The sequence below is a fragment of the Arvicanthis niloticus genome, chromosome 2 (assembly GCF_011762505.2).
Source record: "Arvicanthis niloticus isolate mArvNil1 chromosome 2, mArvNil1.pat.X, whole genome shotgun sequence".
Taxonomy (NCBI): domain Eukaryota; kingdom Metazoa; phylum Chordata; class Mammalia; order Rodentia; family Muridae; genus Arvicanthis; species Arvicanthis niloticus.
This window is the reverse complement of record NC_047659.1, coordinates 101,610,123-101,634,963: the sequence shown is the minus strand read 5'-3', so window position 1 is coordinate 101,634,963 and position 24,841 is coordinate 101,610,123. Positions and strand designations below refer to the sequence as shown.

The 24,841-nt window shown below is 43.1% G+C and overlaps 1 protein-coding gene and 1 long non-coding RNA gene across 4 annotated transcripts in view; one reads left to right on the top strand and one right to left on the bottom strand.

Annotated features, from left to right (window-relative positions):
• Window positions 1-1,130: 1,130 nt before the first annotated feature.
• Window positions 1,131-18,022, bottom strand: LOC143441428 (uncharacterized). Its single transcript, XR_013108811.1, has 3 exons — window positions 17,691-18,022; window positions 2,199-2,300; window positions 1,131-1,737 (listed from the first exon to the last, which is right to left on the bottom strand). It is a non-coding gene; the product is annotated as an uncharacterized LOC143441428 (long non-coding RNA).
• Dnaaf9 (dynein axonemal assembly factor 9) overlaps window positions 17,094-24,841 on the top strand; it is a 140,842-nt gene continuing 133,094 nt past the window's right edge. For 2 of the 3 annotated variants that reach the window (XM_076929764.1, XM_034494940.2), the window contains exon 1: window positions 17,094-17,279. In XM_076929764.1, coding sequence (XP_076785879.1) covers window positions 17,197-17,279 — 83 coding nt within the window. In that variant the 5' untranslated portion in view covers window positions 17,094-17,196. The remainder of the gene's footprint in view (window positions 17,280-24,841) is intronic. The other variant, XM_034494939.2, reaches the window with a different exon arrangement.

Sequence of the window (24,841 nt, the reverse complement as noted above, 5' to 3'; positions counted from 1 at the left end):
GACTCCCTTCAATCATCTCTCCACTGCCTTGTGCAACTGTTTACATAGCCGTTCCTTTCCCTAAAAGTGACAAATGTGTCCAGGTTCCTTTGACAACCATGTGACAGCCAGTGTGATCTTATCAGACTTGTCCTTTGGGGCTGAGGTCCTTCCATCTCCTCTCCCAGGTGTCCAATTCTCATCAAACCATGTAATACCTTAGAATTTGATGACACAAAGGATGTTCCACAAGACAGGGCAGGAGCCTGAGGACAGAATGTCTGTCAAAGCCAAACAGAGGGGGACAGGAGAATTAGGGTGGCCTCTTCCCCACTCTCACTTGCTAGAGGGACCTTCTCCTCCTTCCCTGGGGCTTTGAGAAATTGACTTTGGAGACCCCTGTTCCCCTCAGCTGTCTAGACTGTCTCTGACTTTTTACCACCATGAGTCGTTTAATGACAGTCTGAGAAACGTTTCACTAGAGGATTGCATCACAGTGCAAATGTCATGATGCATTCTTACACAAGCCTGCATGGATGGTCCCACTTTTACACCTCTGATATGTAATATAGTTAGCCTGTTGCTTCTGGGGAGAAAACAATCAAAAGAATCAGCAAACGGTTCTGTTACTTTGTTACTACTGTTTTCTATATGTATTTCTGTATGTCTCTATATTCTATATAAATAAACATTTTTAAAGAGAGAGTCTCACTCACTATATAGCCCCGCCTAGTCTGGAACCCAGAGATCCACTACCCTTTGCCTCCAAAGTGCCGGTAATAAAGGTGTGCACCACCACACCCAACCTAAACCTGTTTTCCTAAGAAAAAGCCAGATGAGTCAGGCTGCTGATAATATAACATGGGGGGTTAGTCAGGATTCTCTAGTTGGTCAGGACCAATGCCACATATGTATCACAGACATTTATTAGATTAGTGTGTATGACGGCTGGTCAGCCTGATCCTGCCCCACTATTCCCCTCTCTCCTTTCTCCCACACAGGTCCCTCCCTCCCTCTGCCTCCCATTAATACTTTGTTTACCCTTCTAAGTGGGATTCAACTTCCTCACTTTGGCATTTGTCTTAGTCAGGGTTTCTATTTCTGCACAAAAACATCATGACCAAGAAGCAAGTTGGGGAGGAAAAGGTTTATTCAGCTTAAACTTCCACATTGCTGTTCATAACCAAAGGAAGTCAGGACAGGAACTCACACAGGACAGGAACCTGGAGGCAGGAGTGGATGCAGAAGCCATGGAGGAGTGCTGCTTACTGACTTGTTGGGGAGGAAAAGGTTTATTCAGCTTAAACTTCCACATTGCTGTTCATAACCAAAGGAAGTCAGGACAGGAACTCACACAGGACAGGAACCTGGAGGCAGGAGTGGATGCAGAAGCCATGGAGGAGTGCTGCTTACTGACTTGCTTCCCCTGGTTTGCTCAGCTTGCTTTCTTATAGAACCCAAGACTACCAGCTCAGGGATGGCATCACCCACAATGAGCTAGGTCCTCCCCACTTGATCACTAACTGAGAAAATGCCTTATAGCTGGATCTCAGGGAGGCATTTCCTCAAGGGAGGCTCCTTTCTCTGTGATAACTCCAGCTTGTGTCAAGTCGACAGAAAATCAGCCAGTATAGCATTTCTTCTTGTTTAACTTTTTTGGGTCTCTCACACACAAATATTTAAAAAATAGTTTTTGTTCCTTTTGTGGCAGCACTACCATGAGGCTTTTGTGTCAATACGCTGCCTGTGACAGAGTACCTGAGGGAATAAAGTAAAAACAAAACAAAAAAGATGTTCATTTGGCTCCATTGCTTGTGGATCTCTGGTGAGACAGATCATCATCATGGGGAGCATGCAATGGAGCAAAGCATCATGGGAAGCATACAGTGGAGCAAAGCATAATGGGGAGCATGCAGTGGAGCAAAGCATCATGGGGAGCTTGCAGTGGAGCAAAGCATCATGGGGAGCATGCAGTGGAGCAAAGCATCATGGGGAGCTTGCAGTGGAGCAAAGCATCATGGGAGCTTGCAATGGAGCAAAGCATTATGGAGAGCTTGCAGTGCAGCAAAGCATCATGGGGAGCATACAGTGGAGCAAAGCATCATGGGGAGCTTGCAGTGGAGCAAAGCTAAAGGTGGTGGGGAAGCAGAAAGAGTGGGAGGAAGGGGGCCATAGCAAAATATTACATTAAAAGGCATGTCCCCAAACAACCTACTTACTGTAACTAGGCCGGTTTCCTCCACTCCCCTTAGTTGTTATGCTGAGCATCCATCAGTGGATTAATCCATCTGTTGCCAGAATGCCTAAGTTCTAATACACACCTGTATCAGGAAAAGACAATATATTATTTGGACGTGATGCTAAGTGTCTGTACTCCTGAGAAGCAGAGGCAGGAGGACTACATCATATGTGAGGGTAATCTTTAGTGTAAAAAAAAAGTGGAACAATTTCCTTTCTTTCTTTCTGTCATTTTCCCCCTTTCTCTGATGATTTAATTTGAGCTGTAAGTTAAAATGATCTTCTCATCTTTTTTCTCCCTCCATTCTCTGACCTACAACTTAAGTTAGGACATCTCAAAATTCTATCTTATCCCAAGCTTCATTTTTTTTTTCTACCTATAGCTTTGATTATTAGTTTTATTTCTTTGGGTAGGTGGGGGAGAACGGTTTCACTGTGTAGACCAGGCTGGCTTCAACTCACAGAAATTCCCCCTGCCTCTGCCTTCTGTATGCTGGGATTAAAAGCATGTGCCACCACATCTGGCCAAATCCTTAGGTTTGTAATTCTTCTGGTTTAACTGGAACCTCTTGATCTTAATTCTAGGCCACAGGAGGTATTCAACACCATTTCACAAGTCCCCTCAGTCTAGGACCAGCAGTTACTGTGATATCGTGACAGAGAACAGTAAGAGCCAAGGCAAGCCACTCACTTAGTTTCTATTTTTATCTTAACTTTTAAATTATTATTTGTCGAGGCCCGAGCAAAATGTTGAGGCCCGGGCTGCCCCAAGTTTGGGCGGCCACTGTATCCCGGCCCAAGGTGCCGCTCCAGTCCGAGTGTTGGGGTTCAGCAAGAGAGAGAGAGTGAGGATGGACTCGAAGAATGGAGACCAGATAGAGCGTGATTCAATCCCGTTTATTCTTCAGTCTCTCTTCCTAGTCCAAGTCCCAAGTCCCAAATCTTGAGTTCCTAGTTCCTAATGCCTCCAAGTTCCAAGTTACTTCTTCCAAGTTCTCGCTCAAGTGCCTGCTTCTCCGTCTTCTCTCTGCTGTGTATGATTCTCTCTAGAGCCAAGTGTCTTCTACCTAATGTCAAGTAATCTGTTACTCTCTCTGCCTGCCTCTATCCTTTTATGTCTCACTTCTAAGCCATGCCTTTTGGTCACACCTATAATCGTGCCCTTAGGTCTTGTCTCTAAATCTGATCTCTAGGTCACTCTTAAGTCACACACCTTTAATCTCACACACCTTTAATCTCACGCACCCAAAGTATCTAAACCAAGATTATCAGAGTGTTCTCAGATGTTGTAGGCTATTGTAATCCAAGTCTCATGTCAGGGTAAATGGCTCAAGATGGCTGCAAAGCTGATAGCTGCTTTCTGCTAAAAGTCGGCCCCCAACAATTATTATTATTTGTGTATGTGCATGCATGTACACGTGTGATATACGTGGGAGGTACATGCGAAGGTCAAACAACTCAGTTGAGTTGGCTGCTTCCTTCACCTTTGTGTGGGTTCTGGGGATCAAACTCAGGTTGTCAGGCTAGTTCTGCAAGTGTTTTTACCCACTGAGATATCTCCCTAGCCAAACAGAGACACCTTTTAAAACTTCTTACAACATATCCTCTAACAGTTCATTGCCAGACTAATTCTTATAGCCAAGTTCCATCAATGGGGTAGAAATGAATGATGTATACCCAAGAAGTGTGAAGAAATGAGGAGAGTAATCTAATCCACGGCAGAGACTAAACATCACCTAATTACCAGATTATTAGAAAGAAACTATAAATCCTGCTACTTGGGTCTGTTCTTGGGTTAAGTTTCCTATTAGCAGGTCCCGGGATGGAAAATCTTCAGCGTGTCATCTTCTGAGTGTGTGATTTCAAGATCACATGTTGGGAAGAGAAACAAAGACAGTACCAAGGAAAGAAAAGAAGCAGAAAAAGACACATCAGTGTATGTTGGAGGAGAGGGCAGGTGTGACCTCATCTGGGAAGAGAGAGAAGGTGTGACCTCATCTGGGAAGAGAGGGCAGGTGGAAGAGATGCCAGATTCCATGGAAGACTGAAGTGAGCATGCTATTAGAGTTGTCCATCTCTAGATAATGCCACCCCCACCGTGTGTGTGTGTGTGTGTGTGTATGTGTGCAATGATTCATCTTTACAGTTGTATCCTAGCTTGTATTCTGTTACTATGTTAAAATATCATGACCAAAAGCATCCAGGGGATGAAACTTGATTTATTTTTCTTGTTACTTGGGTCTGTTCTTGGGTTAAGTTCCCTATTTCATCTTACACTTTATAGACTACCATCAAAGGACTCATGAAGGCAGGAACTCAAGGCAGGATCTTAAAGTAGAAACCATGGAGTAGAAACAGTGCTTACTGTTTTGTTTCCCAGCTGACATTCAGCTACTCTTCTTATACAACTCAGGCCTGTGTGCCCAGGGAAAGTACCACCCAGAGTAGGCCAGGCCCTCCTACATCAATTGGCAACCAAGAAAATGCCCCCAAAGACATGTCCACAGGCCAAACTGATGTAGGCAGTTCTTCAAATGACATTTCTTCTTTTCAGGTGTGTCATGCTAACAACCAAGATCAGCCTCCTGAACAATTTACTTTGTGTGTGTGTGTGTGTGTGTGTGTGTGTGTGTGTGTCTGTGATTAAACTAGAAGTGACTTATGAAAGAATTTACTTGAGATTACAGTTCCAGAGAGATAAAGTAACATTTTATCATGCTACCCAGAAGGCCTTGCAATTTAAACCACATGAATTATCAATTTCTGGGCTTTCTTTTTTCCTTCTCTTTCCTTTCCCTCTCCTTTCCTTCTTTACTTTTTTCTTTTTAATTTGTTCTACTGTTTTTGTTGAGCTGAGACAGATCACAAACTTGTTATATACAGCTAAGGATGACCTTGAATTTCTGATTGTCCTGCTTCTACTTCCTGAACACTGGAATTATGAATGTATATTACAACGCATGGTTTGCAAGGCAAGAGATGAAACCCAGTGCCTCATACATGTGAGGCAAGCATGATGCCAACTGACTTACATCCTTAGTTCTATTTCTGTAATTTTCCATTTAATGTTTTTGTACTTTAGTTGACTACATGTAGCTGAACTACAGAAAGCAAAACCACAGGTGCCTCATACATGTGAGGCAAGCATGATGCCAACTGACTTACATCCTTAGTTCTATTTCTGTAATTTTCCATTTAATGTTTTTGTACTTTAGTTGACTACATGTAGCTGAACTACAGAAAGCAAAACCACAGGTATGGGACAGAGGATACAGCTTAGTGGTAAAATGTTTACCTAACATGCTAAAGGCTATGGATTCCATTGCCATAAAATAAAACAAAAGCAAAAGCAAATATAAATAAGCCTGGGGTAGGAAGGAACAGACAGAACAGGTAACTGAAGAAAAGTGAAAACATATAAAGGCTTATAATGAGTGTTCATAAGAGTTATACATACAGGGCTGGAGAGGTGGCTCAGTGGTTAAGAGCACTGCTTGCTCTTGTAGAGAACTTGGGTTCAATTCCTAGTACTCACATAGTAGAACTCAACCATCCCTAACTTCAGTTCCAGGGGTATCTGATGCCCTCTTCTGACCTCCATGGGCATCAGACACACACTTGGTGCTCAGGCATACATGCAAAGTACTCATAATATAAATGAATGAACCTCATATGAACCTCATAGAAATCTTAAAAAGAATTATACATACTTGATAGCATCAAACTGAAAACAATCCAATTATCTGTCAACTAACATATAAATAAAGAATATGCTATATCTAATTTAGAGAAAACTACTTGTTCATATCCATAAAAGTAAATAAACTACTGATTATATATTTGTTTTGAGATATATATATATATGTGTGTGTGTGTGTATAATATATATATATATATATATATATATATATATATATATTCAAAACAAATATACCTTAAAATCATTATGGTGATTCCAATTTTACAGATTTCAAGAATGGACTAATCTATGGACATTAAAATCACTTGCCTGCACTGGGAGGTGGTTATGGGTTTGATTGCATAGTCCTGACTTTGGGGAAGAGGGCAATAGTTAAAATCTATCAATAAAAATAAGATACATTTTTATAACTCATTTTGTGATGAGGAAATTATGCCTCTATAAAAAATTATTTTTTAGGAATCCTAATTAGATGAATTACATGCATGCTCTCAGATGATACAACATGGCTAGACATAATGGAGCACTCCTATAACCCCATCACTCATTAGGCCATGTCTCAAAGACGGAAGTTCAAGTTCAAGGCCAGCCTGTGCTATATAGACAAACCCTATCTAGAAAAGGGAGGTGGTGGGGTTTGTGGAAGGGACAGGAGGAGAAGGGAAAGAAAAGAAGACAGAGAGAAATAGAGAGAGCACTCTTTAAGTTTGTTGCCTAGAATTTGTTCGGTATACAACCTCATTATGTTAGTGTTGAGCAATTCTAACTGATAAATGTTCTTTCTTTAGGCACAAAAGTGAAATAACTTAGATAAGGCTACCATTACCACTATTTTACAATAAAATTAATATATGCTACATCTGTAAGGAATTTTATAAACTAATTATAAATCATGAAACAGCTGGCTACAAAAAATACTTGCAAGAGTTCACTCTGTAGGGAGGAGAAGGAGGCTTACTACCAACAGCCTGGTACTGTGGCATCCATGAAACTGGATGTTATTAGAAATCTGGTGAATTTAGTCAGATATGGTGGTACTTGCTTATAATCCAACAACTTGAGAATTGGAGGCAGGGCAATCAAGAATTCAGTCATCCTTAGCTACAAAGTGAGTTCAAGGCCAACCTGGGATATAAAGAAACCTGTCTCACAAACATGCAAGCAAGCAAGCAAGCAAGTGCCCTAGGGTCTGGGTATGTAGGTTAGTTGAAAGACTGCTTGCTTACATGCATGAAGCCCTGGGTTTGATTTCTATTGCCTCATACACTGGGTATGGTAGCACATGGCCTGTAATCCCAGCACTTGGAAGACAGAGGCAGCAGGGTAAGAATTTTAAAGTCACTCCGAGTTACACTAGCAAGTCTGAGAGGTCAGCCTGGGCTCAAAAATGTTAAAAAGTACTCTGATCCTGTGTGCCTGTTAGTGTTTATCAACCTGATTCAAGCCAGAGTCATCTGAGAAGAAGGAATCTCAGCAGAGAAAATGCCAACCCTGCAGTGGTGACACAGGCCTTTAATTCTAGCACTTAGGAGGCAGAGGCAGATGAATCTTGGTGAGTTCAAGGCCAGAATGGCCTACAGAGAGTGAGTTCGGGACAGCCAGGGCTCTACAGAGAAATCCTGTCTCAAGAAACAAAAACAAAGAAAGAAAGAAAAGAAAATGCTTCCATCAGATTATCCAGTGGGCAAGTCTGTGGGCAGAAGTGTCTTGACTAATGGTTGATTTCAGGGGCCCAACACACTGTAGGCAGTGCTACCCCTGGACTGAGCAAGTCAGTAAGCAGACTTCCTCCATGGCCTCTGTCATGATTTTGGCCTCTGTTCCTGCTTGAGTTCCCTTCCTGGTGGACTGATAAGCTGTAAGGTAAAATAAAGCCTTTCCTCCAAAAGTTGCTTTTGGTCACGGTGTTTATCACAGCAACAGAAAGTGAAGGAGGACAGCCCCTGTTCGGCCTGCTCTACTCCCAGGGGCTGGCCAAGAGTTTGCTCAGGACTTCGAACCAGATTGTTTCCAGGGTGCAGCTGTTGGTGCTTCAAAGGACAGGTGAAGCCTATCTGGTATTTTTTGAAGACACCTATCCATGCCAAATATATAATGGTTATGCCAAAAGATATCTAGCTAGCACACTTCATGAATGAAGAAAATGCTTAAGAATGATAAGAAACATTTCATTCACAAAAGTATTTTCCCTTCTTCCTGTTATTAGAGGCTCTTGCTCTTTTTCTTTTCTTTCCCCTTCTTTTCTCCTGTTTTCTTCTTCTCCACACCCTCTCTGTGTAGTCCAGGTTGGTTTGAAACTACTATGTAGTTGAAGATGACCTTGGACTTCTGATCGTCTTGCCTCTACCCACAAGTGCCAGGATTACAGTCATGTGCCACTATGCCACTTTAGCAGTAGTTCAGAATGGTAAAGACTTTCCCTTGTGGAGTTAAAAGTACTTTAGTATGTTTGTTACTAGTAGTTGCAGTCTGCATGGGTGTTTCCAGGGTCCTGGTGTCTTACTCAAAGAATTGAAAGTAAAAAGTGAGACAGGAAAGGATTTTATTCATAAGCAAACTGAAAAGTACAGGATGTATATGCTCCAAGAAAGCAGCCAGCTATCTGAACCTTAGTACTCTGGTTATTTCCTGGGGTATCCTTTTGTAGGTCCAAGATGAGGAGGTGGCTTTTGTCTTGATTGACAGGCTTGTATTACATAAGCCTTTGTTTGCTGTGTATGTCCTTTCTCATGATACATTTGATTGTAATCATATATATGCCTAATCATGCACAGACATGATTTTAGGTAATTTTCCCTGAAAGTTCACTCAGGGGACATAGTCTGCCTAACTGTGCACACACTTGAAACCAGTCTAGGCTGTTTTCCCACTGCCTCTGATTCCAACATATGTTCTTGAATGTATTTGACCACAAAAAGAGAGTTATTAAGATTACTAAGGAGCTCTGATGGTTGTGCTAATTGTCAATATGACAGAATCTAAAAATCATCTGAGAGATGGACCTCTGGGTTTCTTGTGGGGGATTATCTTGATTATGTTAAATAATGTAGAAGGATGAATATAGATCATGGGCAGAATTATTCTCTCATCATGGGACCCAGGATTGAATAAAATTGTGAAATAGAATTGAATATTACCAAGCAGACTCATATTTTTAATTAAAAAACGTGATTTAAATGTTTTTATCTTTTTTGTTTTGTTTCGAGACAGGGTTTCTCTGTGTAGTCCTGGCTGTCCTGACTCACTCTGTAGACCAGGCTGGCCTCAAACTCAGAAACCCACCTGCCTTTGCCTCCCAAGTGCTGGGATTAAAGGTGTGTGCCACCACTGCCCGGCAAATGTTTTTATCTTATATGCATTAGTGCGTTGCATGGAGGTCTGTACACCAATTTCATGCCTGGGGCCAGTGGAAACCAGAAAAGGATGTTGGATTTCCTGGAACTGGAATTCCAGAAGATTATAAACTGCCACGTGGCTGCTGGAAATTGAACTACACCTTTGAAAAAGTAACCATACTCTTTATTTATTTGTTAATTAATTAGCTAATTAATTTGTTAATTAATTAACTTTACATCCCAACTGCAGTTTTTCCTCCCTCGTCTCTTCCCAGTCCTTTCTCTACCCCAACTCCAACTCCTCCTCTCTTTCTCTTCAGAAAAGGGGAAACCTCCATGAATTTTAACCAGCCTTGGCACATCAGGACTAAGGCACTAAGACTAGGTCCATCTTCTATTGAGGAGCCCAGTAGAGGGAAAGAGTCTTGAAGGCAGGCAGTGGAGTCAGAGACAGCCCCTGCTCCCACTGTTAGGAGTCCCACATGAAGACTGAGCTACACAACTGTTACATGTGCAGAGGGTCTAGCTCAGTTTCATGCAGGCTCTCTGGTTATAGCCAATGCTCTTAACCGCTCAACTATTTAATCCCATAAATGTAATTTCTTAAATTTCATTTTATGTGTATGGTGTTTTGTCACTATGTATATCTGTACATAATGTGCAACCACGTGTGTGCAGTTTGTGGAGGCCAGAAAAGGGCATTGGATCCCCTAAAGCTGGAGCTACAGAGGGATTAGAGCTGCCTTACGGGTGCTAGGAATCCAATCCTGGGTCCTCTGGAAGAGTAGTAAGTGTTCTAAACTACCAAGTCATCTCTCCCAGCCCCAAGCATATGTTTTTAGTGTTGGATGTCTACAGCCCCGTTCCTATTTGCTACTAAAGTACACTTGACTATAAACCCATCTATTTTAATAAGAGCCATTATAAGGCTGGATGTGGTGGCTCACATCTGTAATCCTATCATTTAGGAGGCTGAAGCAAAAGGATTCCTGCAAGGTGGAGGCCAGACAATCTAACAAAATAAAAACTAATAAACAGAATAAAAAGTAGAACCATTAGAAATTAACGAAAGCCAGGTGTATTAGTTAGGTTTCTCTAAAGAGACAGAAGTGAGAGAATGAACAGAAGCAGCGTTGAAGTGGAAATTTCTAGTTTCCTTGGAAACTCAGTTTGTCATATGATTTTTTGCTGGGGCAGACAGGTGAAAGGATGTGTAATGTTTAGGGTTTTTTTGTTTGTTTGTTTTGTTTTTTTTCGAGACAGGGTTTCTCTGAGTAGTCCTGGCTATCCTGGAACTAACTCTGTAGACCAGGCTGGCCTCGAACTCAGAAATCCGCCTGCCTCTGCCTCCCAAGTGCTAGGATTAAAGGCTTGCGCCACCACTGCCCAGCGAATGTGTAATGTTTAGAAAGTATATGAATATGACCCCACAGATGGCGGGAAGAGGCTCTGGCATTGGTTTGCCTAGTCCTATGTAGCAAATCTTTGCTTCATAGAGAGTAACTTCCATAAAAACCTCTCATGAAATTCCCGTGGCTTCTTGTTACTTCTGTGAACTTTGGCCAATTGGCAGAGCCTTGTGGTTTCTTCCTTTATTTTTTTAATTTACATTTCAAATGTTGTTCCCCTTCTTGGTCTCCCCTGCATGAGCCCCACACCCCATCCTCCTTCCCCTTTGCCTCTAAGAGGATGCTCCTCCACCCACCCACCCACCCACTCACTCCTGCCTTACCCCTCTAACATCCCTCTTCTCTGGGGCATCAAGTCTCCACAGGACCTCCCTCCCACTGATGCCAGGTTAGGCAGTCCTCTGCTACATATGTGCCTGGAGTCACAGACTGGTTCATGTATACTCTTTGGTTGGTAGTTTAGTCCTTGGGAGCTCTGGGGGGTCTGGTTAGTTGACACTGTTGATCTTCCTATGGGGTTGCAATCCCTTTCAACTCCTTCAGTCATTCCTCTAACTCTCCCACTGGGGTCCCTGGGCTCAGTCTAATGGTTGGCTGAGTATCTGCATCTTAGTTAGAGCCTCTCAGAGGACAGCCATACTAAACTCCTGTCTTCAAGCACATCTTGGCATCAGCAATAGTATCAGGTTTTGCTGTCTGCAGATGGGATGGATCCCAAAGTGGGGTGGTCTCTGGATGGCCTTTCCTTCGGTCTCTGCTCCATTTTTTGTCCCTGCATTGGTTCAGATTTAAGTGGGTCTTCCTGCTTTATATAATCTGATTAAGAAAAATCCCTCATGAGTGTCCAGCAGCTTGTGTTTTAGATGATTCCAGATGTAGTCAAGGTGACAATAAAGATTAGCCATCAGAAGTTTACCCGTTGTACAAGAATATAGGCATACCTTTTTATGTCATACTTAACCTCCACATGAAAACAGTAACCAGTTTGTAATTCTATGTAACATTGATTTAACTATCCTCAATATAGCCACAAACACATCATTAATTTTCAAATATATGACAAAGTACTTTGAGAAATACTTATTCTTCTAAATATAATAATATATTGGGCTGGAGAGATGGCTCAGAAGTTAAGAGCTCTTCCAGAGGTCCTGAGTTCAATTCCCAGCAACCACATGGTGGCTCACAACCATCTGTAACGGTATCCAATGCCCTCTTCTGGTGTGTCTGAAGACAGTTACAGTACTCATATACATAAAATAAATAAATAAATCTAAAAAAAATTTAAAAAATAATATATAGATTTCCAACACAACCTCTAGTACATCTCAATTGATATTATATTACATGACAATAGAGGAAAAATGCAAATATCTGTTTAATATGTGTATGTGTGTGTATATATGTACAAATATTTTCTTAATGGAATGTTATAAAAATACTTGTGTCAATTGCAATCCTTGTTTCTGCTACTGGTCATTTGACCTCAGCTGACATTTGTAGCCATCTTCCTCTACTACTTATTCTGTATTTCCTCCACCCTCAGAAAAAACTTAGCAGGTTCCAGGTCTTTACCTGAAAGAGTGACACATATCTTCACCCCTGGAGTGTTTTGGCCTTTTGTCATCCTGCCTGGATTGGGTTATTCTAGTTTCCGATTGACTTTAACTACAGGACATGGTAACACCAAGAGACACCCTAAAGGATCTCCTGCACTATTATCTTCCCTTATCTCCCACTATAATTTTCCTTACCTCCATTGTGAAGAAGCAATCCAATTTCCCCTTGGTAGTTTGGACCAATCACCCCTCCTAACACTGTTATTCCTATCTTAGCTTTTTGGCTTAAGGGTATCAGAAAACCAAAGTGTCCAAGGGGAAGTCTGAGCTTCTAGGTCAATGGAATGTTTGCCGTGTCTCCAGGCAGGAACACTCCTCTAGGACCAGAACTTCTAGGCCAGTAGATCTTAAGGTTGAGGAAAGAGGAAGCAGAAAATTCCCTACGGGTAACAGTGAGTGGAACATTCCCATTTCTTTTGCTTCCTATGCCTGTGAATGCTGGCTATAATAGAGAAACCTCATTATATACTGAATGTCGATTCAAGGCATATACTGCCTCCCAAAGAACCCTGCCCCAGCACTCCAGGATACTGCCAGCTAATTAGTACTGTAATTGTGTCTTCAAAAGGTTATCCTAATTGCTAGTGTAACTGTGTCTTCAAAAGGCCATTACACCATTCCATCAAGTCAGCCATTTCAGGATGGTGGGGAAACAGTGGATTCCCCGAGCATAGGCCCACTGTCCCATATCTCTGGCTGTGAAATGAGTTCCATGGCCAGCAATGTTGTGTGGAATACCATGGCTGTGGATGAGGCATTCTTCAAGTACATGGATGATGGTGTTCTAGGCAGACACATTACATGTAGGTACAGCAAATTTATAACTAGAATAAGTATCTATTCCAATAAGGAAAAAGCATTGACCTTCTATAAAGGAAAGCTATCCAAAGTCAACTGACCAAGTAGGTTACTCAATGGTCACCTAGGGGAAAGGTTCCTTATCAGGGGCTATGTGTCAGTCTTTGCTGCTGGCAGATTTGACACTCAGCAGTAACTGTAGCCAGGTCAGCCTTGGTGAGGGCTAGTCCATATTGTTGAGCTCATATATAACTTCCATCTCTGCCATGGTGGCCACTTTGTTCATGAGTAAGGTGAGGAAGACATGACTCCTGTATCAGTAGTAGGCTCTAGGAACTGTCAGAGACAGAGACTGAGCAGACAGCTCCAAGGGGACATTTATCAGAAAAGATGAAGTGAGGAGTGGTTAGAGCAGGTAGAAGAGAAGCAACTGAAGAGGCAGACTCTAAAATTTGGAACCAAATATGGTGGTTGGCAGAAGCCAGCAGAACAAATGATCCATACCTTAGGATAGTCAAATCAGCAGGAGAGACTGAACCCCTTGCAAAAAGGTCCATTTGTGGACCTACTGGGTGTTGCCACTAGATGTATTCAAGGGACACTGTAAAGAAATTGACGATATGACCACTCCAAGATATTGTTAAAGTTTTAATTGGAGATATGAGAGAATAGTCAGAGGCATCTGGAAAAGTCCAAAGCAGAGAGGAAAAAAAAAGTAGACTGAATATGGACAAAAGATTAGACATGGGTGGGGTTATCTGTGAGAGAAGGAAGGAGAGCAGGGAATAGTGAACAGAGAAAGCATAGAATAGCAGGGGCAGTTGGAAACCTTGTCGTTATGAAGAGAACAAATGGGTATCTGCGAGGAAGGAAGTCTGGGCAGATGAGAACACCTACGATGCTAATGTGCTAGAATGGACTTTGAAATATACAATAGGTACTTAGGATACTGCAGGAACCTGGAGGCCAGCATGTGCTTCAATATGCAGCTATAGGCATATGTCAATGGAGCCATAAGTCCCTTCTGCCAGAGGTAAGGAAAGTGACTCTTTTTGGCAGATGGGAACTGGTTTTACAAGTTCCAGAGGGGTGCTGGCTTTTATCTCCTAGAAACCCTCCTGTAGTCTAGGGTGAGCTCATTTCTGGGCATTTGGACTGCTGTTTGGGGTTTGGGGAATTGGGCAATGACATGGATGGCTGGGGAAAGAGGCTAACTGTCACAGAATGGGTCATTCTAGCTACTTGATTATTGAACTCTTCAGCTGAAGTCACCTTTTGATGAGCATTTACATGGGACACAATTATTGGGGTGTGAGGGCCTATGTCTTTAATCCCAGCACTTGGAAGGCAGAGGCTGGTGGGTCTCTGAATTCCAGACCAGCCTGGTCTACAGAACAAGTTCCAGGACAGTCAGGGCTACACAGAGAAACCTGTCTCACTTTTTTTTTTTTTTTTTTTTTTTTTTTTACATTTGGAGAGAGCTATCCAAATAGTTCTTCCCCAGATGTTTTCTCCTCAATTTTTCTTTCAACCATGCTCTTCCCACACTCCTATCTAGACACCCATTGGCTACAGCCCATGGTTTAGTAAACAATGGCACATCTGGCCACTTCTCCTTATGTTGGGTTTGGGTGGAAGCCGAGAAAACTCACTTCAGATACAGAAGCGTAAAAATGAAAGCTTTATTTTCTGAGTGCTCAGAGAGGTGGCCAGTTCAGGATGTACATTTCATCCTGAAGGGAGGTTGTACAACATTTTTCAAGAATGGGAACATAAAGTGAGAGGGGAACTGAGGAGAGCTGCAGTTGTCCAGTTGTAGTCTGACATCATGGGTTAAGTAAGGGAGCACCCACTGGAGACTGGGCTGTACCCAGGACACTTGGTTTTGAGGTTCTTAATTCATTCTCCTAGATGGTAGGTCCAGAGCTCAGAGTGGTAAGGGGAGAAAGGAACGGGTCAGCTACATGTAGTTAATTAGGGCATAAGAGACAATTGGTTAGGTATTTCTACAACACATGCACTTTGTTTTGGATTACAACAATTTCTATATTCCTTACCAGGTAAGAGACAATTAAGAAAACATTTGGAGCTGGGCAGTGGTGGTGCATGCCTTTAATCCCAGCACTTGGGAGGCAGAGGCAGGCAGATTTCTGAGTTCGAGGCCAGCCTGGTCTACAGAGTGAGTTCCAGGACAGCCAGGGCTACACAGAGAAATCCTGTCTTGAAAAACAAACAAACAAACAAAAAAGAAAGAAAGAAGGAAAGAAAGAAAGAAAGAAAACATTTGGAGAGAAGAAATGAGATAGGTGGTCATTCCTACGCCTAGGAACATGAGCTTGTTTCACCTTGCCAGTAAGATCAGTTTTCAGTCAGTTTTGCAGACACAGCATCTTTTCAGGAATTCTCATTTACACTATCTATTTCTGTCCAATAGCACATGAAAAAATCACCATAAGAAACTACAGCCTCATATCCAGTAAGATGACAATCCAATAGATAGATATTAAATGTTTGAGAACACATGAAATAATTGGAACCCTCTCACCTAGGTAATGTAAATATAAATGGTACAACTTTTTGGAAAACAAAAAAATCTGTCTCAAATGATTAAACACAGAGTTTCAGAATGATCAAGCAGTACAATTCTAGGAGTATACTACATATACAGGAGAATTAAAAATATGTCTACACAAAAACTTCTCGATATTTGGTCATATTGGCATTAACCTAAGGCACAGAAAACGTGGAAACAAGCCTTTATTCATTAACTAAAAAATGAATAAGCAAGATGTGATATCTGCATACCACAGCATTAGCCAAGCATCCGAAGGCACGCACTTTTGTTCTGTGCTACAAATTGCAGTAGCCATCCATCTGGACATGATGGTGCAGGCCTGTAATCTCAGTATTTAGGAGGTTGAAGCAAGAGGATCAGAGGTTCAAGGCCAGCCTTGGCTACATAAAACCTACCAAATTGGGGGGGGGGGGGGGAGAGAGAGAGAGGAAGAAGGTGAATATTGCATTTGCTTGCAGAGAAAAGCTGTATTCTCAAAGCAGACACTTAGCAAAGCTGAAGATGTATATAATGTTTGGGTTTGTACAAGCTCGAGGTGTTTCAATAAACTGACCATTTAGCAATTTACAGACTCTTGGCTGTTAACAGAGGTCTACAGAACAAAGCAGCTAAGAAAGGCTCTTTCATTCGGAAGCCTAGTCATTGGGCTGCTGATTAGGCTGCTGTCAATGATTAGCTGGCTTTCAGAGGCTGTTGATAACTGGCTGATTTGGAAGCCCCTGAAGAGAGACTGTCTCTGATTGGCTGGTGTTGGTTACCTCTAAACAATGGTTACACATTCACGACTTGGGTCAGAAGGCAAAATTTTATTTTCCTTTAAGTATAAAAATAAGCACTTTATTTCCTCTTCCTCCTCCTCTTTTTTTTTTTTTTTTTTAATTTTCTTTCGGTCAAACCTGCAAGAGACACCTTGGGGATTGTTAAAAACCTTTATGAGCGGAAGGAGGATTTTTCAGCCAGCCCACAGACCCACAGCTGGAAACAATTCTAACCAGAATCTGAACTTCAAAGGCAGAGGTCTCCTGGGATACTGTGAGCACTCTGATGCCAGTGCTCTCAACAGCCCGCATCGTTTAAGGGGCTGAACGTTTCAAGGATGGATGTGCAACTGATGAGAAACAGGTAACTGTACCCAGGCAGCGGTCCAGGGCACCTAGGGATAAAGCCAAGAACGGACCTGAAGAAGCCTAGCTCGGCCCTCACTGGAGCGAGACCCCGCCCCGGGAGCGTCCGCGAGCGTGGCTGTAGTTCCCACAGAACCCTCACGAAGCCGAGAGACCTTAGGGCCCGGAGGTGTGGTGTCTCAGAGGCTGCGCCTTGCGGCCCGCACCCCAAATCCAACTAGCTGCTCCGTAGCACCGTGCAGCGCTTGGCCGGACTCACACTGACGCCCCGGCTGCGCGCGCTCCGGCCCCGCCCCCACGTGCTCGCGCGCGCCGGCCCCGCCCCCTCGGCGCACCCTCGCTCCGCCCTGCCGCTGGCCCGCTGCGGTGCCAGCCCCAGCGACCCTCCGCGGCCCCCAGATCCTCCGCCACCAGCCTCCATGGACTCCTTCCTCCCCCAGCAGCCCGGGCTGTCCCGCGCGCGCCTCGCTGGCACCTTTGGCCGTGGGGCGGCCTCCGTCAGGTATGCCGCGTCGAGACCGCCGAGGGTGGCCCGGGATGCGCCTTGGGGCGGCTACGCCTCGGGGCGGCAGGGCGTGGTCTGATATGGCTTCCTTGCGGAGGATTGTTTCAAACGGCTTCATGAAGAACGTTTGCCCGGAGAAGGAGGCCTTCTGGAGGGACCGTGCGGTGGCTGTAGCTCGACAGCCCACCGCGGTTCCTGAGAAGACTCCATTGTGACATCCCCACCCCACGGACCGGTTTTCCCTTAAACCTCCCCCACCGACAGCCCACCGCTAGAGGCCCTGTATTCACGCGAGTGGAGCCCCAGAAACTGCCGCGTGAACCCCTAGGTGTCCCAGAGCCTTTGCCCTAGACTGCAGCTCGGTTGTAGAGTTCCCAGTCCCCTGCATGTTCATGGAACTCCCCTCACCTGTCTCTGGCCACTGCATCCAACCCCTTCCTTTAGGGAGCGCCTGTTTCGGGGACTTGAAGGTCATTTGGGGGTGCAGGAAGAAAAAGGAAACTGCATGGAGAGGGGAAAGGAGGCTCGGAATCCCCCAAAGCGGCTGACACCAGGTTCCTGATAGAATCCAGGAGTGCCGGTGTACTGGGAGGGGAGTTGATATTAGGGAGGGCCGCCCTCCTCTTTTCCATACAGAAGATTCCAATTTCTGCTCTCTGTCTTTGGGGCTGACCTTGATAGTCTGGGCTTTGTTTGTGACGGATCTGGTATGGGGCTGCCAGCGAAACAAGGAGGTTGGAGTGATGGAGGTGTTGCAGTGGGAACCTATAAGAAAGGGAAGGGAGGAGTCACTGAGGTTTGGGTACTGCTAACCTGTCATTAAACCAGAAGAGGCTTTTTTGTTTGCTTACTTGCAGCCATTTGACAAAGCAAATATGCTATTGTTCCTTTGAGTGAGGGTTGTCAACTAATATTTTAGAATGGCTTTTCCTATATTCTGTCTTTCTTTTTTAAAAATTGAGACAGGATCTCACTGTGTAGACCAGGCTGGCCTTAAACCCAAAGAGATCCACCTGCCTCTGCTGGGATTAAGGGCTGTGCCACGGTGTCTAGTCGGCTTTTTCTGTGTTCTTGATTGGGTATTTTAATGTTCCCTGTGTGTATGTGTGAGTGTTTCTGTCTAATGTTGAGGGTCGAATCCCAGGACATTGCTTTTGCTAGACAAGTGCTATATCACAGTTAGCCTTGGTTTTTTTTTTGTAGAGTTTTCTTGTCTTTTGTTTGTTTACCAGATGTTGTTTGTTTGAATTGGATCAAATCTATGAAGAGTGAAAACTACTTTTTTTTTTAAGATGGAGGCTCACTGTATAGGCCTAACTAGTCTTGAACTCAGAGATCCACCTGCTTCTCAGTGCTGGTATTTAACATGAGCCACTTTGCTTGACTTCTTTTTTACTTTTAAATTGTGTGTGTGTGTGTGTGTGTGTGTGTGTATGTATGTATGTATGTATGTATTGTGTATGTGTGTGTGTGACCAACACTGTGCTTGCCACAGTGAATATGAAGGTCAGAGGACAACTTGCCAGGAGTCTTTTCTTCTCTTTCTCCTATGTGAGTCACCAAGATTGGACTCAGGTCTCTTGGCAGCTGAGTGCCTTTACCCGTGTAGCCATTCTGCAAGCCCCAAAACGAATTCTTGTTTTTCATTTCCCAGGACTCCTTCACATACTCTGGCAATGTGTTTATTGAATGACTAAGCCATGAAGGAAGAAAAGCCATTAGATAGTAATGAAACAATGCATTTAGGAGTCCTGGTTTGCTTCTACTTTGACACTACATGGATTTCTTTGCCCCTGACAGGAATTCTTTCTGGGCTCTACAGCTTGCAGTGGGTAGCTGCTGGTGGGAACAGTCTCCATCCTCTCTCAGGCCTTCTGCCAGATCATCACTGTTTGAAAGTATTTCAACTTTGTACAAAAATTGAACAGGATGCATTAGAACTTGGAGCAGGCCAGTGATAACTCTCTGGGGTGGGGGGGGGGGGGGTTTGTGCCTGCCTGTCTGCCTGTATGTGTGTTCAATGCCACATTGGTTTGATGTGGTGCTGGGGATGGAACCCAGAGCCTTGAACATGGTAGCCAAGTGCTCTAGCTCTGAGCTGTATCCCCATCACAAGCTCAGGAATCTTTTCTTTTCTTTTCTTTTCTTTCTTTCTTTCTTTCTTTCTTTCTTTCTTTCTTTCTTTTTAATTTATTTTATTTATTTATTTATTTTTGAGACAGGGTTTCTCTGTGTAGTTCTGGCTGTCCTGGAACTCCCTCTGTAGACCAGGCTGGCCTTGAACTCAGAAATCTGCCTGCCTCTGCCTCCCAAGTGCTGGGATTAAGGGCGTGGCCACCACTGCCCGGCCTAGCTCAGGAGTCTTTATTTAGAACTTAAAAACACTTGCATTTTAAAGTAGTTCAGTTTAGATTTATTTTTTGTGAGTATACTTTGTATACAGGAAAGTGCAGGTGGATGCAGATACCCAGTGAGTCCACAAGAGGGCGTTGGATTCCCTAGAACTGAAGTTACAGGCAGTTGTGAGTCCCCTGACATGGGTGCCGGGCCTGGTCTCAGGTCCTCTACAAGACAGATACATGCTCTTAACTGCTGGGCCATTTCCAGCCTCCCAGTTTTATTTGCTTAACCTAAGGTGCATGTATATGTCTGTGTGTGTGTGTGTGTGTGTGTGTGTGTTCGTGCACGTGCGTCAAGAAGGTAACTTCCATGAGTGGTCTCCTTCCTCGGTGAGTCTGGGATTGAACTCCGTTATCAGGCTTGCCTGTTAAGCACTTTTATTCACTGAGCCATCTCTCTGCCTCTTTACTTTCTTTTGTTTTCTCTCTCTCTCTCTCTCTCTCTCTCTCTCTCTCTCTCTCTTTTTCCTTTGATTTTTTTTTTTTGAGACAGATTTTTTCATCAGTAGCCTTGGATGGCCTAGAACTGACTAGGTAGACCAGACTGGCCTTGAAATCACAGAGATTTGTCTGGCTCTGCCTCCCTGCAGTGCTGAGAGTTCTTTACTTACTTTTTTTTTTTCAGTTCTTTTTTTTTTTTTTTCCTCTTTTTTTATTGGATATTTTATTTACATTTCAAGTTCTTTACTTTCTTAAAGGTAATATTTATATATGTGTATGTGTGTTGAGGGGTGGGGCTAGGGGATCTGGTGCCCTCTTCTGACTTCTGCAGGCACTGGCAAACATGCAGCATACACTCACACAGACAAACATGCAGACATACATACATTGAAAAAAAAAAAATGCCAGGTAGTTTTGGCCCACGCCTTTAATCCCAGTACTCGGGAGGCAGAGGCAGGCAGATCTCTGTGAGTTTGAGGCCAGCCTGGTCTACGGAGTAAATTCTAGGACCGTAAAGGTTACACAATGAAACCCTGTCTCAAGAAAAAAACAAAAAACAAAAAAACTACTAGTCATAACTAATAAAGCACTCTGAACTAATAAGTAGCTCTGAATTTTGCATAAAATGGTTTGGCTGAAACGTGCCTTAGACGATACACAGTTTAACAGTGAGCCTTTTATAAAGGAATTTTGGTGAAGGGTCACCTCATTTCTCTACCTCCCTATGGTTGTACATGCTTTTCTTACCTATTAAAGCCTTCCCTTCTTATTGTCCCTAGTGCTTTTGAAATAAGTCTAAATCTGTTTCTCGGACTGGCTTTGAACTTGGTTGATCGTCCTGCCTCACCCTGCCAGGTACTGAGATTTCAGGACTTAACACCATGCCTGCCACCCCATCCCCCAATCCCTTGCATTTTTGAAGGTTCTTATCAGGTTTGGGTCCTTTCCTGTCAACTGTGTTTGGTCTCTTTGTGCTCTCTCCCTCCTGACTGATTAAAGAGGCAGGCTTAACTAATGAAGTCATGATCCTGGAGACTATAGGTAGTATTGGCAAATGCATGGTTCTCTTCTATAGGAGTCTATTCTCTCAGATGGAGAATGGAGATCAGAAGTGAAAATATTACTTCAGAATTAGAGGCTCCCTTTTAAGGCTATGACTATAATCATGCCATCAGATAGTTTGGTTTCTGTACCCCAAGCATTCAGGAATTAAAGTTGCTTTCCCCATGTAAGTTGGCTTTCGAGTTGCTCTTGGTTAATGAAATGTACAAAAGAATAATGCTGTAGTCCTTTGCAGTAAAAGCCTCAGCCGTGCATTTGTTACTCGCTTTTCTTCTGCTATGATGGCTGTTGTTGCTCCAAATCACTCTGGAACCCAGAATGAGCTTGAGAAAGAAGTAAAATGTCCCTGGGTTTTAGAATAGAATAAAAAAATTTTATTTTATTTTTTTATTAGATTTTTAAATTTTATTTTATGTGTGAATGTTTTGCCTGCATGTATGTCCATGCACAATGTGCATGACCAGTGTCTGCAGAGGTCAGAAGAGGGCATCGAGTCGCTTGGAACTGGAGTTACAGATGGTTGTGAACCACCATGTGGATGCTGAGACTCAAACCCAGGTCCTCTCAAGAGCATCTAATGCTCTTTACTGATGACCAACCTGGATAAAAAATTTTGGTCTTGAATGGTGGCCTACTCCTTTAGTGAGGCCTGTCTCAAATTTCTTTTTTAAAATTATGTGTGTGTGTGTGTGTGAGAGAGAGAGAGAGAGAGAGAGAGAGAGAGAGAGAGAGAGAGAGAGAGAAGGGGGAGAGAGAGGGAGAGAGAGGAAGAGAGAGGGAGAGAAAACAACTTGTAAGTTTTCTCCTACCATGTGAATCCCTGGGATTGAATTCAGGGCAACAGGCTTAGTAGCAAACACCTTAACCAGCTGAGCCATCTATAACCTAGTTTATATGGATTAATACTAAAGAATTAGTAGAAATCTTGCTGAAATATACTGTCCTACTACAAAATATTTCTCTGTGTAGGGGTCTCTTGCAGAACTTCAGAAGTTCAAGAAGAACTTCAGTTATATATCAGAACAATTCTCAGTTCAAGATCAGTCTAGGGTCAGACAAACAAGTAACAACAAACCCTTCAAAATCCTCAGTTGCTTGGATGCTGATGAGGAAGGCTTGGTGTGATTCTAGAAGCAGAGAGGTTTGCTCATTAAGACTTGTGGCCTTATTTCTGCCCATAGGAGTGGCTTCACTGTTTACCTTTGTGCTTATGTCTGGGGACAGTGTGCTGTGGTCTTTAGTTCTGTGACATCACTAGTGCTTAGTAACATGGCAGTGTTTCCTAGCGTTGGTGCTCTTATCCAAAGGGGGAGTAAATGTGACAGATGTTACACAACTTGAACTGTTGGTTTTGCCCTGAAGTTTATTTTTAAAGGGTTTGGAAAAATAGCTCAGCAGGTAAAGGCACTTGCTATCCAGCCTGAGAATCTGAGTTCAACTCCTAGAACCCACATGATAGACAGCTAAAACCAGTTCCACAACTACACATACACCTACACATACACACATCATGAGATACACATGCCAACACATGCAGTATATAGCACACACAAATGAATACATCAGTAGGTAGGTATTATAGTTTGGGTACTTAAAACTAGCTAGCACCTTTGATTTAAAGCCCTTGTTTGAAGAAAAGGTAGCATATTTGGTATATTTCTTTTTGAGGCAGGATCTCACTATGTAGCTTTGGCTGACCTCCAGCTCACTCTGCAGACCGTGCTTACCTCTGCTCCTGGGTGTTGGAATTGGAGGCGTGTGCTGCCATGCCTGGTTTTATTTTTTACCATGTTAAAAGTTTTAATTATGCTCATTGTGTGTGTGTTGGTGTATGGGAATGACAATCAAGGACAACTTGAGGGAGTAGGGTCTCTTGTTTTACCATGTAGGGCCTGAGGAATCTAACTCAGGGGGGGCAAGTACCTTATTTCCCTGAGCTATCTACTGTGCCCTTAGCATGCTTTTAAAAAACTTTAGTTTCAAAGTCACTTTAGATGTATACATAAATTGTATTGCAGAGCCATGGTGCATTTATAGGGATGAAGGCATCAGCGTTGGTATAAAGCTTTAGGATAATTAGTAAACTTGCTTACTTGGAGTCCAGACTTTATTTTCCTAAATGAAGTTTCTCTGTTCTAAGATCTAATCTAGCACTTCACACTATGTTTGAATTTGACATGCTTCTAACAGTCAAGGATGTGGGGGAGGATAACTGGATGTTTGTTGCATGAATACTGGTGGAACTGATTTTACAAAGAGCAGGAAGTGAGAGCAGTAGTCATTGTTGGCCAAAGAGAAGGAACAGCGTGGAAAATATCCAAATACACTGAGCAACGTCTGGATAACACTTCCTGTTTATGATGATTCGTTTTCTGGAGTTCTTGAATCTTGCATCTTATTAATACAAATTGAAGAAATCTGTATAGACATATATTTCAATTGAGCGTGAGTTTTTAAGCTCTTTAAATTAGGTGGTCTATCTGGAATTACATTTAGCAGCTAGTAAGAGAATCTTAGCAAAAATGACCTTGGCATTTAATCTCTGTTGCAAAAAATGTCCTCCAGAGGACGAGAGGCCTTTTCTGGTATAAAGTTAACAAGAGGCCAAGCTACTTCTATATTTTGCTTTGGTGACATTAGCACGTGGCTTTTATCTTTTCAATAGCTTCATGGTCACAAAATGACTGTAGGAACCCTGGTCACTGTGTCTTTCAGGTAAGAGGAGGAGGTGGGGAAGCTAGTCCTCTTAGTTAAATCAGTTCCCTTACAAGAGCTTTTCCAGAAGCTTCTAAAACACTTCTGAATTTTCCTCATTGGTCAGATAGCTCTAGAAGCAGAGGAATCTGGCCTATTGCTAATCTAAGTAAAATGGGAGTGTTATCAATGAAAGGGAGATGGTTGTGGATTGACAGCTTCATTTCTACTACAGCAAGATAACTATGTAAAATGAGGATTATATTATAGCACTGGATTGTTGAGTGTGGAGGGGGAGGTTACAGTCAGTGCTCCATTGCCTTGAAGAGACACCATGACCAAGGCAACTCTTATAAAGGCAGACGTTTAATTGGGACTGGCTTACACTTCAGAGGGTTAGTTAGTCCATTGTCATCATGGCAGCATGCAGGTAGACATAGTGGTGGTGAAGTAGCTTAGAGTTCTACACCCAGATCTACTGGGCCTGGCTTGAACAGTTGAAACCCCAAGGCCTGCCTCAGTGGCACTTATTCCAACAAGGCCACACCCACTCTAACAAAGACTGCCAGTCCCTTAGCATTCAAGTATATGAGCCTATGGGAACATTCTTATTCAAACCACTACTACAGTGGAGGTGCTGGGAGAGAATTAAAATTACCACAGTTACATGTCAGGAGCATGTTCTTTTTTTTTTATTATTCATTTTTTATTGAATATTTTATTTACATTTCAGATGTTATCTCCTTTCCCCATTTCCCCCCACCCCCATCTCGTCCCCCCTCCTCCTGCTTCTATGAGGATGTGCCCCCACCCACCCAGCTACTCCCTCCTCCCCACCCTCGAATTTCTCCACACTAGGACATCCAGCCTTCACAGGCCCAAGGACTTCCTCTCCCACCTATTCCTGACAAGGCCATCCTCCCCTACATATACAGCTGGAGCCACGGGTCCCTCCATGTGTGC